The sequence below is a fragment of the Lingula anatina genome, chromosome 1 (genome assembly GCF_051362555.1).
Source record: "Lingula anatina isolate TDL-2025a chromosome 1, LinAna3.0, whole genome shotgun sequence".
Classification (NCBI taxonomy): domain Eukaryota; kingdom Metazoa; phylum Brachiopoda; class Lingulata; order Lingulida; family Lingulidae; genus Lingula; species Lingula anatina.
In genome coordinates, this window is record NC_141767.1 from 29,452,537 (window position 1) to 29,470,604 (window position 18,068).

General features: G+C 35.7%; 1 protein-coding gene and 1 long non-coding RNA gene across 4 annotated transcripts in view; both read left to right on the forward strand.

Moving 5' to 3' along the window:
- The window catches only part of LOC106167376 (peroxisomal targeting signal 2 receptor), a 32,827-nt gene extending 22,894 nt beyond the window's left edge, over window positions 1–9,933 (forward strand). The window contains exons 8-10 of one of the 3 annotated variants that reach the window (XM_087005275.1): window positions 1,972–2,027; window positions 5,077–5,176; window positions 8,125–9,933. In XM_087005275.1, the coding sequence (XP_086861401.1) occupies window positions 1,972–2,027; window positions 5,077–5,176; window positions 8,125–8,190 (222 nt within the window). In that variant the 3' untranslated portion in view covers window positions 8,191–9,933. The remainder of the gene's footprint in view (window positions 1–1,971; window positions 2,028–5,076; window positions 5,177–8,124) is intronic. The other 2 variants (XM_087005269.1, XR_015332960.1) reach the window with 2 other exon arrangements.
- A 3,292-nt stretch (window positions 9,934–13,225) lies between these two features.
- LOC106167344 (uncharacterized) lies at window positions 13,226–16,671 on the forward strand. Its single transcript, XR_015332058.1, has 3 exons — window positions 13,226–13,417; window positions 13,670–13,757; window positions 14,070–16,671. It is a non-coding gene; the product is annotated as an uncharacterized LOC106167344 (long non-coding RNA).
- Window positions 16,672–18,068: the final 1,397 nt, after the last annotated feature.

Consider the following 18,068-nt stretch of genomic DNA (forward strand, 5'->3'; position numbering starts at 1 on the left):
AGCTTTATTGGGTTTCTGGGCCATTACCTTATTTTAAAGCACTCTCCTGTCTAAAGGCAATAGGCTGCGTTGTGGTCGTGTAAAGTCACATCATCCACAAATGCGTTCCGTGCACCAGTGCACAGAACTAACGAGGTAATAGGATGGTCGCTGGACTTTTGGCACTAAACAACTTACAAGTTTCAGTAATTATGCAGGGAAAAGATGGACACATATCAGTAGAATTAAACCTTTTCAAGTTTCATAGCATACTTTCTTCAGTAATCACGCAGAAAAGAAGATGAAAAGAAATTAGTAGAAATGAAAATTTCAAGTTTCATTTCTTACTTGCAGAAATAATAATTAATTGGTAACTGCAACATAAGTAAGCTTTCATAGTTTACATTTCCTTCACCCATAGAGTGATTTTCTTTGAATTTTTGACCAAAACAACTTTAACAATTTCTGAAGGAATCAGGTGTTGGGTCTTCTCCTCCATGGTCGCGCAACTTTCAGATTCTTCATCAGAATGATACCCAGCTTCGAGCGGCTGATCCTTTAAACATGGGATGGGCCAGTGGGGATGTTTCATGGGGGACTGCCGTTCACTAAACAGATTTACGGCCCAATTAGTAATTGCTTGCATTTTGTTTGGTATTCTGACTGCCAAATTCTGAGACAATTCAGAACTAGCCAACAGCTTTACGAAACTCTCCAGCTGCTCATCTTTAATGTCAACTTTAAAAAGATTTTTTGTTGGAATTTCCATCAATTGAGACAGAGAGATGCCGTTTTCCATTGTTAGTATTGTTACTTCTGCGTTATGTTACCTGCTGAATGACACAGATATTAGGGAGGACGTAATGTTCGTTTTCTTTAGAAACTTTGTTTTCCACAATGAGAGAACCTTACGGTCATCCTGTGAGAATGAAAAATAGATTTTTAACCTTTTCTTCAATAAACGCAAAATTTGCTAAAACGTCAGCGGTATCTGACACAAGGTAATAGGGACCATTAAGACTCCACTCCAAAACACAGCACGCCGCGCATATGTTTGATTTGCCAGTTTCTTCATGCTGCACCTCCATTATCAGGTGAGCATTATCCATGCCTATGACCAAATCTGCGTTTTGCATGAATAATTGCTAAAAGACCAGCCAGATGAAGGTAATGTGCTATCTCAAGGAATCTGTTTGCTCGGACACTTATGTTAGGCACAACTATTGCATTGGAAATCAGATATGCAACAGAATTGTCATCATGAGGCAACATATCGAAAGAAACTAGGGATGAGTGGATCCCTTCACGTCGTCAATAGTGCTTTATTGACATTGCACTTGTCCCGTGCTTCTCAAAGTAAGGTCCTATACCAGTTTCTTAGAAATGAATGTGGATGTTGAGCCACTATTGAGTAGTACTTTTTGTGATGTTCATATATTTAATAGTCATCAAGAAAAGAAGATTGCATGATGTTTTTCAACAGGTATCCCTTTATGGTCACCATGACCACCATCTTCATTTCCGTTTCCTCTCATTTTATGAAAATTGGCTAAGCTTGGATTGCTTTCATGAATTTTGTTATGATAGTTTCCTATTGACAAAACAAGGTTTCTTTTGAAATTGACTCGTGTATCCAAAGTATGGCCACCTTGGCTACAAGCAGAATTTTGTTCCCACTCATTAATTAAATGGAAAAAGGACTTTATGGATACTTTGGGGGGGGGGGGGGTAAAATGGATGAAGATGGTTTTCTGCCATTACACAATTCCCTGAGTTCAAATAGTACCCGTCATTGTCCAAAGGAACCTACTCATTTGCTCTTGACTTACCCTTTACCACAAAACCTCCTGAGCATTCCAATATCACCTGGCCTCAACAAACAAGGACAGTTACAGCATCAGGGCAGAGGGGGGGGGGTTAGATGTTGCTCCCACTGTATGTTTAGAATTAAATCAATTAACATGTTACAAACCTTTTTTGTTTTTGTTTCAGTGTTCACCTTTTCAAGGAAACATCATTGCTTCTGCATCATATGATTTCACAGTTAGGTAATATCATTTCTTTCTGATACATATACGGAGGTACTGCTAGTACATGTGACATATTTTTCTGTGGCCACTCACTAGGTAACAAATTCAAGATTTTGTAATGTGGTCTGAAATTATCCAAATATTGAGTCTACCTGTCAACAATATTGAGTACTGATAGTTTTTTTTCTGAGGTTTTCTCAGAGCAGCTCAAGGTTTTCATATTCTAGCATGACTGTTTGAATTTTGGTGTGTTCTCACGCATGCTCGCAAGTTAACAAATTACTCTGTGAATTTCCACAGGTGACCCCCTGTCCAGCCCCTTAACAATAGGCCTACACTTGTTTCTTTTCCACACATAAACTTTCATGTCTCAATTAAATAAAAACAGAAGGCAAAAACTTAACTTCTCTCTAGGGGTGCAGTTATACTAAAGTTTAATAATAACTTCATTATATCTTGTTACCAGATGTTTTTCTAGTATCTTACCTGTGGCATCTATTAAATATTGCTTTACTAGTCATCTTCTAAGGAATTTTTTCCAGGTGAGCTATCTGTCACATCAGAATACATGTATTTCAATAATTGTGTTAGAAAAGTCACTGTTACAGTACTACTAGTGAAGGTTGCCTAGTCGTCACATAATAGTAAAATTTAATCTATTGGTACCCTTGTAGCAATGTAGACTGTCATACTATACATACAAATGCAGTAGGGATAACACATTTTTTGTAGGATGATATGGATATGAGAAGAAGGAAATTTCTAGGGGAAAGTGTGTGACATTATGTAGCCCTAAAGTGCAAATTCCATCCTTTAATGCTTCTGTCAGTCTTCTCCAGCCTACTTAATCAATTATAAATAATCCCTGCACATATACCGTTATATGTTCCAGCATATAGGGAAAGAAAGGTGTATTCAGTTTTGACCATAAAGCTCCATATCTTTTAGCTGCAATTTGAACAAGACCCCTGGAACAAATGATTAATTAGAAGTTATTTTCTCTTTCACCAGAGAAATTTATCACTGTAAATACTGAAAATCACATAAACATATTTTCTCATTTTAAAAGTTGGACTGTATTCATCAAATATTTTGTTTTTGGGTATAGTGCATTTATTAAAATAAAGTGTATGTGCACATGTTTTTGTGTGTGTACTAGTGTATATGCACCTGCTGATATAGATTAATGAGAACATGATAGATATATGAATGTAATTTTTTATGTACAGACACTGATGTGTCAGTACATATAGCTGTCACCTGCGTCTGTCATTGCTGTCGCTGTCGTCGCCGTGCACTTTCACTGATAACACACTAAGTGGAAAACTGTTTACCTTTTGGCTTAAAACCTACAGAACTGAAGAATATTCAAAAAATGAAGGTCAAGTTCGAAAATCAGCATGATCATTTTTGAAAGTTATGCTGTTTTTTGGGGGTTTTTTTCAGCATATATGCAATACTGGTAACACATTTCAAGGAAAACTGATAGGCCTATTGTTTTGAATTTCACAGGAATGATCAATCTTACTAAAATAGAAGTTGAGTTTGAAAGTCAGCTTGATTGGTTTAGTTTTGATGAAGTTATGCCTTTTTTGTATATAAGTAGTTTTTTTCTCATATTTGATTCTTAAAGGGATAATAACTCTTTGTTTTGGCCAAAAAATGAATTTTCCTGGAGGAAACAACAATTTTCCCATACTTACCAATGGTTAATGAATCCATTTCTACATTCAAAGTTAGTCCCTGGTTTTTTTCTAAAAACTTTGGTTTTTTGTTAAAATCTCTTAAGAGAATATTACAGAGTTTAGCCATCAATGGAGGTCAGGTGGTCTGAAGACAAGCTCAGATATCAGAATAATAGCTACAACTCCTTTTTTTTTGTCGTAAAACAGAATATGTAATATTTCTATGAGTTATTCACAATGTTTTTATTGTGAAATATAGACCTCATACGAAGAGTTATTATCCCTTTAAGCCTGTTAACAGTCTCCTTATTGAACTAATTCGATACGTAAAAAAATTTTTGATATTTTCTGCACCTTAACAATATTGTTAGTTGATTATATAAAAATGATGGTCAAGAATGGAAATTAATTCATATCATTGCAGTTTGTCAGATTCAATCATTCACTATGTTCAGAATCTCAGAATGGATCAAATTGGACATTTAAAACTGTTCTTTTGATATTTTTTCTATCTCAACCTCTCAACCTTTTTTTTAGTTGATCATATAAAAATGACAGTAAATTGATGACTTTGTTTTAGTAATTGTCCCTTGGGAAATCACTAGCTAAGTTCAGGGCTATGAAGTCACTTGCCCAATTAATTTCCAAGTGGCCATTAATGAGATTACATAAAACACGTGTTGAAATTTTCCTGTAAACTCCCATAGGTTTAGCTGTCTGCCAGATACAGTTTGTAAAAGTCTAAATTAACAGTGTCACATAATTAAGAATCAGTGATAATTATGCAGTTATATGTTGTTTAATATTGCAAATAAATGAACAAGAAAAAAAATTAATGTGTGACATGCCAACATTAATTCTGTTGATAAATAACAGTGCCTAATTATCCTCAAACTCAATGGGGTCATTCATATCATGTTAATACAGCTAAATTAAAAGATTGAATAGCAGCTTTATTAGAATATTTTTTGGTATGTTTTCTTTTTCTTTTTTTTTTTTTTTTTTTTAAACACTGGCATGTTAACTCCCATCCGCCTGAAGCTCTGCATATTTTCTGTATTTCACAAAAGCAGTAGTATTGGTGTTTATGTCTAAGCATTTTGTAGTATTATTTTGTGCACTGTCATCATTTTTCAAATATTGGGATTTTCATTATAATGTGAATTTGAACTCTTATGGTCCTGAAGCTGTACTGTTATAAGTATTAATTATTATTGCATCAAAATTGACAAAATGACCTGTTTTCTGCATTTTTTTTTTTTTTTTTTTTTTTTTTTTTTTTTTTTTTTTTGTCTGTACATTTGACAGTTTTGCTGCCTTGTTTACCCATCCCGTGGTTTAGAACATAAGTTCATTAATAAACATTTGAATTAATTTTTCAGAATCTGGGACATCAGTGCACCACATGAGGCCATACAGGTTATATCTCAGTGTACAGAGTTTGTATGTGGTTTGGACTTCAACTTACATATTCAGGGACAGGTACTGTAATGTTTTCCTATCCTCAAACTGAATATGTGTGCTGTTTTTTTTTATTATGTACAGACACAGATGCTAATAATGCAATACAATACATATGTAACTAAAAATGCCACAAATGCCACAGTTTGAAAGATGTACATTTCACAAAAGGAAAAAAAAACAGCATAACTTTAAAAGATGAATTCGGTCAGGCTCATTTTCGAACTTGACCTGTTTGAAGACAATGTGTCTGTACATAAAATGGCTTCACATGGCTTGGCAAGGGTTTATACCTCAGGTAAGAAAGGTAAATGGGTATAGGCTGTTATTGGGAGGTTAGAAACTCATCTTACACGTAGATATTATGATGGGTCAGTTTGATGGCTTTACATGCCAGCTCCCTCCCCTGTGAGATGACATCGACCCCGTCACCCAACCATGTGACAACATAGCTCTTTTACTTCCAGACCTTATATGAGAAAAGAACACATTTTTAAAGCTCAATATTTACAAAAAAAAACTTCCATTCAAGAGTCCAATTGTTTTGATCGATGTCGCATTGTAATTCAACTGTAGCATTATGACTACAGGCCAGCACCTTTAACAATGAAATGTTTCCAAAATAAGGGCTAGAATTAAATTTTACCAGTGATTTACAATATTATTTTGGGCTGTTTCCTGCCTACATGTTTGTCCATCTTGTGTCTATGCACACAAAGTTTCACTGTCATCTAACAAGAATATTGCAATTTCTTCTGGTATATAATAGAGTAGTCAGTACAGTATGTGTATACTTGGCAATTCCCCCCCCCCCCCAAAAAAAAAAAAAAAAAAAAACACCATCACATTTTGCTTTCTCAGTTTCACTGCTTGAGAGTAGTTATTGTACCACCAGAGTAGGCGTTGGCAGTACATGTGGTTTTAGTCCAGACCCATCTCATCCGACGTATCCATTTCTTGGATTTAGGTCACATATTATCTCAACTCATTCCACATAAATTTTTTGGGCTTTGTCAGTGCATAAGTCTAGGTTTGGCGCTTGTTGCAATGTACCCTTGTCCAAAATTTGCAAAATTTTAATTTGAAAATGCTAAATATCTCCCAAATCAAAGGAATTATGGGAAAAATTCTATACATAGCTGACCGAGATTTCAAATATACCCTCTGGTTTGACTTCTGCTCTTTAATTTATGGGCAAACAGGCCAAAATTTTCGTAAAAATGGGAATTTTTAGCAAAAAAATTTTATTTGTGCAGATTTTCAGTAACTACACTGACCTAACCCATAATATTATGGAAAGGTGTTACACTTAGGGTCATCTTTCAACCTCGTGAGTTTGGGGTATATCACTGCATTTTCACGGGAGAAGCAGCCATTAGATGCCAAAACTGGAAAATCTCTAATTCTGCAACCGTAAATGCTAGAGACCTCTTGTTTTTTGCAGTTTACAGAGCCTGGCAAGCACAACACTGGGGATGGTGTTTGTTTTCAATACAGTTTACAAGTTACCCTTTACCAAAGAGTACAGTGTCACAATATTCAGTGGTGAAAATAAAATGTACAATAACTCCAAAATTAGCAGTGATACACCTATAGTTGCTATTGAACTTGAATAGGAAGTCTTATACTGGCAATCTTACTGTGACCTTGAAATTGACCTTTGACCTACTTTTCACCATGAAGTGAACTTTATATAACTTTTCCGTCCCTTATATATCTCCAAAACTGACAGAGATTCACACATATTTACCAATGAACTTGAACAAAAAGTCAAACACTGGCAATCATACTGTGACCTTGAAATGGACTTTTAGCCTACTTTATGCCATGACCCGCACTTCTCAAATTTGGATATGACCTTATATTTTTCCCCATGATTTTGTTATAAATTGTATATTTTTCAACAAAAATTGAGAACTCTTGTTTACTGCATTGTCAAGCACAATATTGGAGGTGGTTTCCCTCTTTTTTTTTTTCTTTTTTTTTTTTTTTTTGTCCTCACAAATGTGCTAACTTCAGCTGGTAGAACAATACCCAGAGGAGCTATCGCCTCTCTGATCCTCTAGTTACAAGCACAAAACCAGGTAGGGTCTGTGTGCAATTACCATTCATAGTTCTTCCATTCACACTGCTTGGAATCGGCTCCAGAGATTCTCTTAGTCATTGTTACTCACTAAGCATTTATTTTTACTTGCAGAATTCCTCAGTTAGCTTTTAAGTAGAACAACGAAAACCCTCCAAGTAAGCTGACCCAACTTGAGCAATGGCATAAATCCAAGATGAAATTTAGATATAGAGCAGTCTTCCAAACCAAAAGGGCAGTTCTGTCTGAACCCCCAGAACTCACCCTGGCTAGGGGCCTGTGTGGGTCCGAGTCCATGCTTGACTTAATCTTTGTAGCTTCTAATACATACTACATAACACAGATAGGGATATGCATCTCAACATTTACAGTGCATGCAGGACAGATGATCCGTGGACTTACTGATCTGCATACTAAATATGGCCGACCCGACATAAAAGAGCCAACTAATCCGCTGATGATCTCCCCACCTCCTTGCCATTAAACAGATTAAAGTCTCCGCTTTAATGTTGGGGGGCCATATTAGATCTGCCAATCTCTTAGGCTACATTCAGAACAGGGGACTAACTAGTCCACAGAACAAATATGGCGACCGACTAAAAAGCTTGCCGTCTAATCCACTAATAAACACTGAATAGATTCCCTGTGGGTCAGCCATATTTGACCCTTGGACTAGTAAGTCCGCTGTTCTGAATGCAGATTAACTTGTCCCTTCTTATGTGTGAAATCTTCAAAGGTAGTTGAATATGTGTAGTACATACTCTGATCTTATACTCGGCATTTGGTGAAAGATAGTAAAAATTAATTTTTGTTGTGCTACATGTAATATACTAGTAGCTTTTGATAGATGATGTTGTTTATTTGTTTATGAGATTTTTTTATTTAGCTTGCAGATTGTTCATGGGACGAGCATGTGAGAGTGTATTCCCCAGCATCACTAGGGAGCAAATAGAAGCAGATCAGAATGAGGGCAAGGGGCCTTTCACAAAAAATCTGAAGTGAAAATATCATTTTAGCTGACTCACTTAAAAGCTTACCAAACTACATTTAAGCTGCATTGCTCAAAGACTCAAAAAGCCACTTACCCCTCCTACCAGTATCTTGAAACTTTCCTCAAGACCAAAAAGTATTTAATTGTAAGTGGACATGAACATGCAACAAAGGACAATCTAGTCACTCGTGCATTATCACATTCTAAACATGGCAGTTGGAAATTGATATTGAATCATCTTTATGCTGCATTTTAATAATCTTTTATAATTTATATAACGTTGGCAGGAACCCTCAACTACGTGTATTTGTATCTAGTTATGGCTAATTTCCTAGTAGTAGAAGTATGATCAAATTCTGAATTTCATTGCCTTGATTTGTGCTTATGAAGCCAGCTGAACTAAGTACTTCCTCAGAAGGAATGTGGAGGTTGTTAAGTGACATTTAATTAGATTTAATAATGTGACTGCATAAACTGTATGTGTGGGTAACTGCATGACCTAAGAGTCTTTAATATACTGGGTACTGTGTGCCCATTCCCAATGAAACTATTGTTCTACTTAGAAAGATAAAACTCCTCGGGGACTTGCAATCAGATTAACGTGTTAACACACCTCTGGTGTTGAGTAGAATACAGAAAAGCTGGAGATCATATGAGTGTGTTGCAAGGAGTTCTGACAACATACCAATACAAAACAACACATCTTGTTGAGATGTAGTAGTGTTAAACTTTAATAAGATAAAAAAATCAATTACAAAGGCAATAACACAATTCATCCAGAACTAAAGACCAATTAAGGTAATGCAGTTGTGACAATATTTAGAATACTATGTAAAACTTAAGGCTAAAAATGGTAATAAAGATAAAGCAATTAAAAGAACATTTTGGTACTAAAGCATAAGTACAATACAATATCACAATAGAATGTTTCGGTACTAAATTTAAGAACATTTACGGTACTAGTCAAACAAATGTCAATTCTACAAGAAGTGGCCAATAAGATCCATCTTACATCCCTCACCATATCAATCAGGCCACTTATCCCTGTTACTTGTACATGGGGGATGCTGACCAATGATGTCCAGCCGACACCCCTCAAGAGATTGACCACACCACTACCCGATATGCAATAATTTAACCCCAATACAGTGAGAGCACAATACACGAGATTCCCTGTGGATTTGGACCGATGTACATGTATAGTACAGTGAACATACCCGGTAAAACCATAGTTTCATTGGGAATGGGCCTCCCATGATTGTAGTACATGTACTATGTCAGAAAAAAAATCTTACTGTCAGACTTTTCACATTCTTTTTATGTGTTTACTTGCAGACATATGCATATAGATAGATAGATAGATACTGAATATTCAATGTATTGAAATTCTGTTTTGATCAACATAAGTCTGGTATTACATAAAAGTTGAAACAAATCTGGACTATAGCCAACAAATTGTTGGGCTCTTCAGTTACACTCTGCATGAAAAGAAAACAAAGAGTCACTGTGGCTGAAGCTCCAGGGACAACGCAGATAGAAGATCAAAGAGGAGAGTAAACGGCGATGGATATATATTGGTTCAGGATGCTGTAAGATTTTATTATCATCAAAAGTAAAATATATCTATATAAATATATACATAATTGTTCAATATTGTAGTTACAATTTCGCTGATTAAAAACAAAATCCCCTGCGAAAATACAAGATTTTGGCATTGATATTTTCCATTGCTTTTTACAATAAATACTGTTGACTCCGCCTTAGTTGCTGTGGGATGGGTGGAGCTTATGTGGTGTCACGTGATATGCAGACATCTGTATGATGCAGTCACAAGCAAAAGATGCCTTTCAGTATTCTTATGGAGTGTGAGCTGTATACATGGGAAGTGAAAGCGAAACAGATCGCAAAAAATTAACAGAAGACCAGAAAGTTTGGCATTTGCAACGCTATTTGTTTTTTTTTCTTCAGACTTATTTTTTCACTTTCTGGTGTGTTAGGACTTCCTCAAGCATCTCTGGTTAGCACTTTTTTGTAGTTATTGAAGAATAAAAACGACAAAAATGCAACAATTATTATCATCTACAAAATGTGTAGAATTTAAAGTCGTTATAAATCAGTCAACATAGTTGGTCCTCATTCTCTGACCCTGTATAATGCATTTAGGAAAGGTTACTAGTGATAGTCAACTTCTACAGCTCTCAATAGATTTTTTTAAAAAGATTTTATCCATGAAATTGCTAGGCCCCTGCAGAGCTGGTGTGTTTTCCACCATTTCCTTAACAATATCATTGGAAATCTCGTATTTCATTTACCCAAGAAATAAAAATTTCACATTTTAGTGGTATGTGTAGATGATGTGGAAAAAAAACAAATTTGCATCTCTTCTAGTTCATTCATGTCCCTCAGTCTTAAACGAGCTTGCTTGTTCTATTTCTGGTGCTCTGGATTGGATGGATTGGATCAGGCATTCTATGGTAGGCGACCCACAACTATACTGCCGCTGTGCTGGCGATTATTGGCTAGTAGTCGAGTAGCCAGAGGAAAAATAGAAAAACGACCAGAAGTCGCCAGGTATACTTTATCAAGAGCTTCTTTGAACGTTTATCCTGTCACAAGAGCACAACAGGACTAGTGAATACACTAAAGTTGCATATTTAGTCTTATTAAAAGCATATCGCCTTTTATATTTATGCTCATTATGATACTTTGTTAGCCAAAAACTTTATTTGACATTCAACAGATTTTCTACCGGTCTCAGAGAAGGACATTACCTCAATGAGAAAGGCTATGAATTCCAAGTTTTGTGCTCTGGATCCCATGCCATATATAGTGAAAGAGTGTATTAGTGTATTATCTCCAGTTCTTTTGAGATTACTAAATCCGTCTTTCTCAACAGGCATTTTTCCATCAAACTGCAAAACTGAAATTGTTAGACCATTACTGAAAAAGCAAGGTCTGTGTAAAAATGTCCTGAAAACTATAGACCAATGTCAAATCTACCCTTTTTAGGCAAGTTTCTTGAAAAAATGGCATGTTCGCAACTAAGCAGTTAGCTGGCTGAAAATAAACTCTTTGGGAAATATCAGTCTGCCTATAGAGAAGGCCACAGTACTGAGACCTTTCAGCAGCTTTTGACACTATAGATCATGATATTCTTCTTCACAGGTTGCCCCATTGCTTTGGAGTGAATGGACTTGCACTTAGTTGGAATACCAGACCTGAAAAACGGAACACAAAGGGCTTCAATAGAGCCAGTTTTATCTCAGCCGGTTAACTTGAAATATGGTGTTCCACAAGGGGCTGTGTTAGGTCTGATCATATTCGCATTATACATGTTACCTGTAGAAGATATTATACTAAAACATGGTCTGAACACTGTCATTTTTGCAGATAACAAACAAAGTCTATATTACATGCGAGAACAGCCAGTCTGCAACAATAACTTCTATCGAGACTTGTCTTGAAGAGATTCGAGAATGGATGAAAGTTAACATGTTGGCTTTAAACGATAGTAAGACTGAGTTGATATGGTTCAAGGCAAATAGGAATCAAGATAAGATTACCGCAATGGTCTCCTCTTTGGTATATTCAGGAACCGTAAATGCTAGAGACCTCTTTTTTTTTTTTTTTTTTTTTTTTTTTTTTTTTTTTTGGCATTTTGTAGAGCATGTCAAGCCCAACACTGCGGATGCTGTCTGTTTTTTATTTCACTCAGCCAACAGGTACAACAACTGTTGGCTGAGTGAAAGAAACAATTTCAGTTCAATTTTCGTCTTTTTCCCCCAAATGTTTTATTTTGTGTCACAAATACCCCGTATTCATGTATAATGAAGCCATTATTATATTATCAAAATGAAACTTTACACAAATGCTTCAGTCTACGTCAATTATCCAAACGCCCTATAGCATCTTTTTCAATTTATTCTAGACATTGTCCTCTCCGTTGGACGTAAATCTATAATGCACCTCATATAAAGGACAGACGCAATAATATAAACTGCAGAGGGATAACAGGGCCGTAGCCTGAGCAAAATGGCAGAGGGGGCAGTAAGCGGACACGAGGGGGCGATGCCCCCGAGGGGGAGGGTTTGGGAAGGGGTGTCCCCCTCGCACGGTGTGGAAAATTTTTAAAAACTGTATGTATAATACTACATTCTGGTGCATTTTAACTGTTATTTATTGGTCAATCAGAAGTCAGAAATTGTGGGTTCATTTTGCCATAAGTACAGTCATTTTTTCAACACAACACGCCAATTGGCCTGGGGGATAGCTCCCTCAGGGAGGGTGAGCTTTTTGGCATAAACTGAGTTGGCTAAAAACAGTACACCTTTGTAAACAGATTGTTGAATGATTGTCTAGTGGCCATGAGTGCCTTTTCTCACAGAATTGATACCAACTTTGCAATTATTTTTTTTACCTTTGCGATTATTATTATTTCTTTTGCACCCCTATTTCCAGGGGGGGCAGCTGCCCCCCCCCCCCCCCTGCCCCCCCGGAGGCTACGGCCCTGGATAAGCTTGCTCTCTTGTATTAGAAAACTGGAAAGCGTTTTCAACGGATCACACATTAACTACGAATAGGGGCCTACGAACATTATAGTGGATAAGCGAAACAGATTCCGACTAATCGGATCACATACATATATGTCTATTTTAAATACTCTCATAAAAATAGCGACAGACTTCTTCGCTTTTTAAGACTCAGACATCTTTTGATTTCATTGATATTCATTTGCAATTAAGAGCTGGGCTAGGGATTCGCAGCAAAATGTAACTTTTTAGATTGGATAAAAGTCTCATCCTGTCTTCTCTAACACAGTCGATTGATTTTTGTTGGGTTTATTCATTCAAACAGCGAAATCTGACTGCTAACACTGGTCATTTGATATATTGTTTGATGGCTGTTAAAACGACGTGATTTTGTTTTGCCATTATGAATTTAGCAAACCCGAATTGCCTTCCCGGGATAGGAATCGATAATTGTGCCCTGTTACATAACAAAGACCAAGCCCTAAATCGAGGCCTCTATACGGAGGGTGGTCAACAGTATATTATTAGGTAAACCAGGTGAGCACTTTGCTGAGAGGTATTCAGATAGGACCTAGGTCAGTCGGAAAAGAAAGAAGCCTCACTGTTACAAGTTCCACATGTAGGCCGAATTTCTGACTCTGAAACTGCAGTAATCTGTTGTAAGTACCGTAGAGATAATATAAAATTACACTTCTGATTTTGTGTGGATGACATTTTCCCAAAACGGTACGTTTTCCATTGAAGTCGTATTAACCATGGAGACATCCCGTCTATTTCATACCAGTATTGGTCTCTTTAGACGTATATGGACAGATACAGATACATGTAAATGACGTGCACGCCACTTTCTCCTAGAAGTCCTAAATGAGATTGAAGTAAAATTGCTTATTGTCTGTTATTATTTTCTAAAGGGAACTCATTTGCCAATAAAGAAGCAAGGAGACTATTCCAGTTGTCCACAAGCATGATATTCCATCTCAAACAAAGCAAGACGACAAGGCAGGTGACTGTATACTTATCTCTTTATTGGGTGCCCTTTGATTCCTTGCGATAACAATATGTTTTTCAAAGAATCAAGTGTCTCCTGTTTTTTAGAGTAAACTAAAATGGTAATAATATCACTGTAAATTAAGTTCGTGGTTGTGTAGAACGTGTTGGTTTAATATATTTATTCATATAACTTGATTTTTACCCATAGTCATGATTTCCGAAATGGATTGTTGCAATGGTTTTCTTCTTTATCGAACACTTAGATACTGTCTCGTGAATGTGAAATTTGTTTAATTTAATCTCATTTTCATTTAATTCCAGTGACTCTTAACTACCGTTTATGAGATTGGATTCACCCCCAGCAAAGATATCAACTTCGTGTTCGACAGCGCCCGCACCCATGTCAGATTGTCTCGCTTGTCGAAGTTTGTTTTATAGCTAATATTCAGGGTTGACATTTGATTTAGTTTGAAATGTAAGGTTTGCTTTGGGTTGTAATATCAAATGTGTATCAAATGAAGTGCAGCGTGTAACGAGTGTTTTAGTTATGAAACTTCTGATAAAAATGTACTAAATCCAAGCGTCAACCCTTCACGTCACTGGTTTATTACTTGAGATACGTAAATAAGTTACAGCACAGCTCTCTATTCACACCCAGTGTTTTTTATTGTAATTTGTTTATATTTTTTGTTTATAACCACCAGTTCTCTAACCTGAAACGACACTTTTGGGATGCTCTTCAAACAGAAATAACGTCGCTGAAATCATTTTCTTGCCTAAGTGATGCATAAAAATGAAAAATGATAAAAATATTGTAGAATTATCACTAAGTGATGTCCAGGTAGAACACTGTGTTGGTATGACCGGTTTTCTGTTTGTAAAATATGTGTGGGCAAATTTGTAATAAGACACTTTGTTGTGCACTTGAACATGTATGTTTATTCATATCACATTGAAAATAAAAAATAATTTTAATGAAATTAACTTTTGAAAAGGAATAGATGTCGCGACTCCGTTACATAATGTGCATACAGGAATTCTGGGTACACTAAAAGAAATGAACGAGATGCATATTTACAATAAACTGTAAACGCTGTAATCCAAATTATGACGCTTAAGAATTATCGGCAGTATGAAATTGTAAAATGTGCTCAAGTTATTGCAGAAATGTCCACACGTACTGAAACGGATTTTTTCTTAAATTGTGAATATGCTGTTATGACACAGCTGAGAATGAGTTTTGATGTAGTCTCTCTGATCAGTGTCCCATTCACAGTTTTATTGCTGGGAGGAGGTAGAACTGTTTGTGTTTTCAGATAATCAAACCAGCGTTTGGGGGAAGTTATTTCGAAATTAATGTTTTTGCTATCACAGAAGGAAAATTGACCTTCTTCCAGTACAACAAGGCGGGAATGTTTAATGTTCACAAAGAATTAAATGAAATGTAAAAATGTTTTCCTTTTGGCATCTTTTGTTAAGTAAAATGTATATGCAGGATTGACATTTATCACATTCTTGTACAACTTAAAATTTTGAAAAATTCTTATCGAATTCGTATTGATAACAGGATGTCGCAAGGCTCTGCATTTTTTTTTTTTTTTTTTTTTTTGGGGGGGGGGGATGAACCTTTGTAGATCGTAAATATTTCTCAAAAATACGGAATTATTTCTGTATTGAAATAACACGAAAAGGATTTTTTTTGGAAAATTAACATAAATATCTATTATTATATGTGGTACACTATAGTAGTTCTTTTATTTGGTTAGTTAATTTACTGACTAAAGCTACTTTTTGTTTTGTAGTGATTTGCTTGTGTAATCAAAAACGAAAAATCAAAACTTTGATTGGTAAGACAAAAGGTTTTACCAAAATTTTGCAGGTTGGTGTAATTTTAATGTAGATCTTGTACTTGGTATTTTCTTAATTCTATTTTTCGGTCGGTATCAATGGGTGGTTGTGAAGAAAATGGAAGATTAGATGCCAGTCTTGCACGTGATGTTGGGTTATTTTTGCTGAGTGTTTCTTTATCACTAAACACCGGAGACCGTTGAGTTTATTAGCATTTTCTTAGTAAATGTGCTTATAGTTATTTTAAGTAAATTGGTTTTTGCATAGCCAATTTTCTTTACATATTGTTCTTAAAAATGACTATGACTGGATAAGGAGGTTAACTAACCATGTCTTCATGCTGTTCTTGATTTGCACGACGCGTAAATTTAAGTGTTCACTCAAATTGTGCCACCAAAATCCCTCTTTAAGAATTAAAGAGAAAAAAATGACACAAAATGCGAGGCACATCTTCATTTATCTATGACAAAAGCACTAATTAAATTTACAGAATTGAATAATGTTTGACTGCTTTTCGGTGTTGTATGCGATCATCAGCATGGCGACATAGAGTAAGTTGTGCTGTCTTAACTGCGTGCCCGCGTGCGGGGGGAACGCTTACATGAGATCATATGCATTTTAAATTTTCGTTACTGTTACTACCCTTGAATTTAGATAAAAAATGTCCGCCGGTGAAATTTTGGATCAGTCACAGGACAAATACACCAATTTTAACTTTGAACGCTAGTTGTAAAATATATCACGACAAATCCTCAACTTTCTTTTCAAACTCTGGGCAAAAACCTGAGAATTTTATGTTCTGGTTAGAATTGTCGTGTGCAGTGTTCTTGAACATATCTTTTAAAACCAAAATGAATGATCTTGAGCGAAAATTTTCAAAATGCATACTACCTCCGACGCATCTAGTCATGGATAGTTGTATTTAAGCTTGATTGACATCTCGAAATGCGAGAGCGTTTTGAAAATTGCTTTTTATGTAGAGCCAAAACGTACACGTAATGTTCGGGTTTTGCATACATCTGTATGGTGCATATGCTTGTATTTGTTATAATAAACGTACTTATTTAAATTGTAATACATGTAGTTTCAAAATGTACAAAATGCCACTCGATTATTCCCTTATTTCCTTTTGCTCGTCTCGAGCCTTTGGTTATCAACTTGGTCAGTCGACCTCCTCTGTCTTAGCCTGTCGCCTTATCTATTGAGCAACTGTCTCAACTTACTTTTTGTTATACGCATGATCCTCTTGTAGCAGTTTGAATTGTTTATTTGGAATTATTTTTGCAAAAGGTAATTTGCTGGGACCTAGGAGAGCCAGGAATCGAACTGGCGACCTTCTGTTTCCGAGCCAAGCGTGTTACCTATTCCTCTAAGTGTTCCCACCCACCCTCCCTGTGTAGACTTTCTTCTTATAGTAACCAAAGGAAAATTTTAAAAGCACCCCTTTGTAATTCCAAAGTGCCCGAGCCAGGAATCGAACCCCAACCCCAGGCTACCACTGAGCCATGTAGCCGTCAGTAGGACCTAAAAACACTAAGACAATTTGTATATTCAATAATTTTTTATTGTAATCTTAAAAGAGCAAAACAAATAGCTATTATGTATTCTATTATATATAAAACATATAATAGGTAAAACATCATTGTCTTAAGTTTTTTTATTACTAAGCATCTGAAAGAATATTATTGATGTCTGCATTTAAACTCACTTAAAGGTGTAACAAATATTACATTTTTATCTATTCGACTTGACAAATAAACTATCTACCACACTAATGGTCTTCTGTTTGATCTTAATGACACAAACAAAATATTTCAACTTGTTTAATAAAAAACAATGGTGGATCTAGTCTCCGCCCTCCCCGAGGAGAGAGAGACCCATTCTGGACTCACATTATCAAGTCATCAAAATGCTCCATCTCGCCCCAAAGGTCAACATATGACCCCATTTAAATATCCTGGATCCGCCATTGTTTTTCTCTATATAAGAAAAAAATTGTGAGATTTATATAAAATGCTCTGTTTAAAATTGAACGTTTTTTTAATCGGACACGTATCGTTAAGAAAAAAATGAGCACACTTTCATTATGTTTGGTAAAAAAAAAAAGAGTCGTACGTCCTACGTAAAAATATATACAGCGTTTATCCAGCTATTGACAAAATGGAAGAATAGTTAACAATAGATTATAAAGGGAACATGAATTTGAAAAAAAAATCACTTGCAAAAACTATATAGAAAACAAACTACATGTTCACTTATGAAATCTGGATTAAAATCCAAGGGAGAGATCTCGATATTTCTCACATTTCTTACATCCATTTCAGAGATAAATACTAAAACAAGAAAGAAGTTTTTTTCCATCCTATGAATGGTATTTACATGTATCAAATCAGCTTTTCAAGAAGGGAATTTTTGCAAATGGAAATTGAAATTTGTAAATTCTACATACTTCACTAGTAAAACAAAATAATC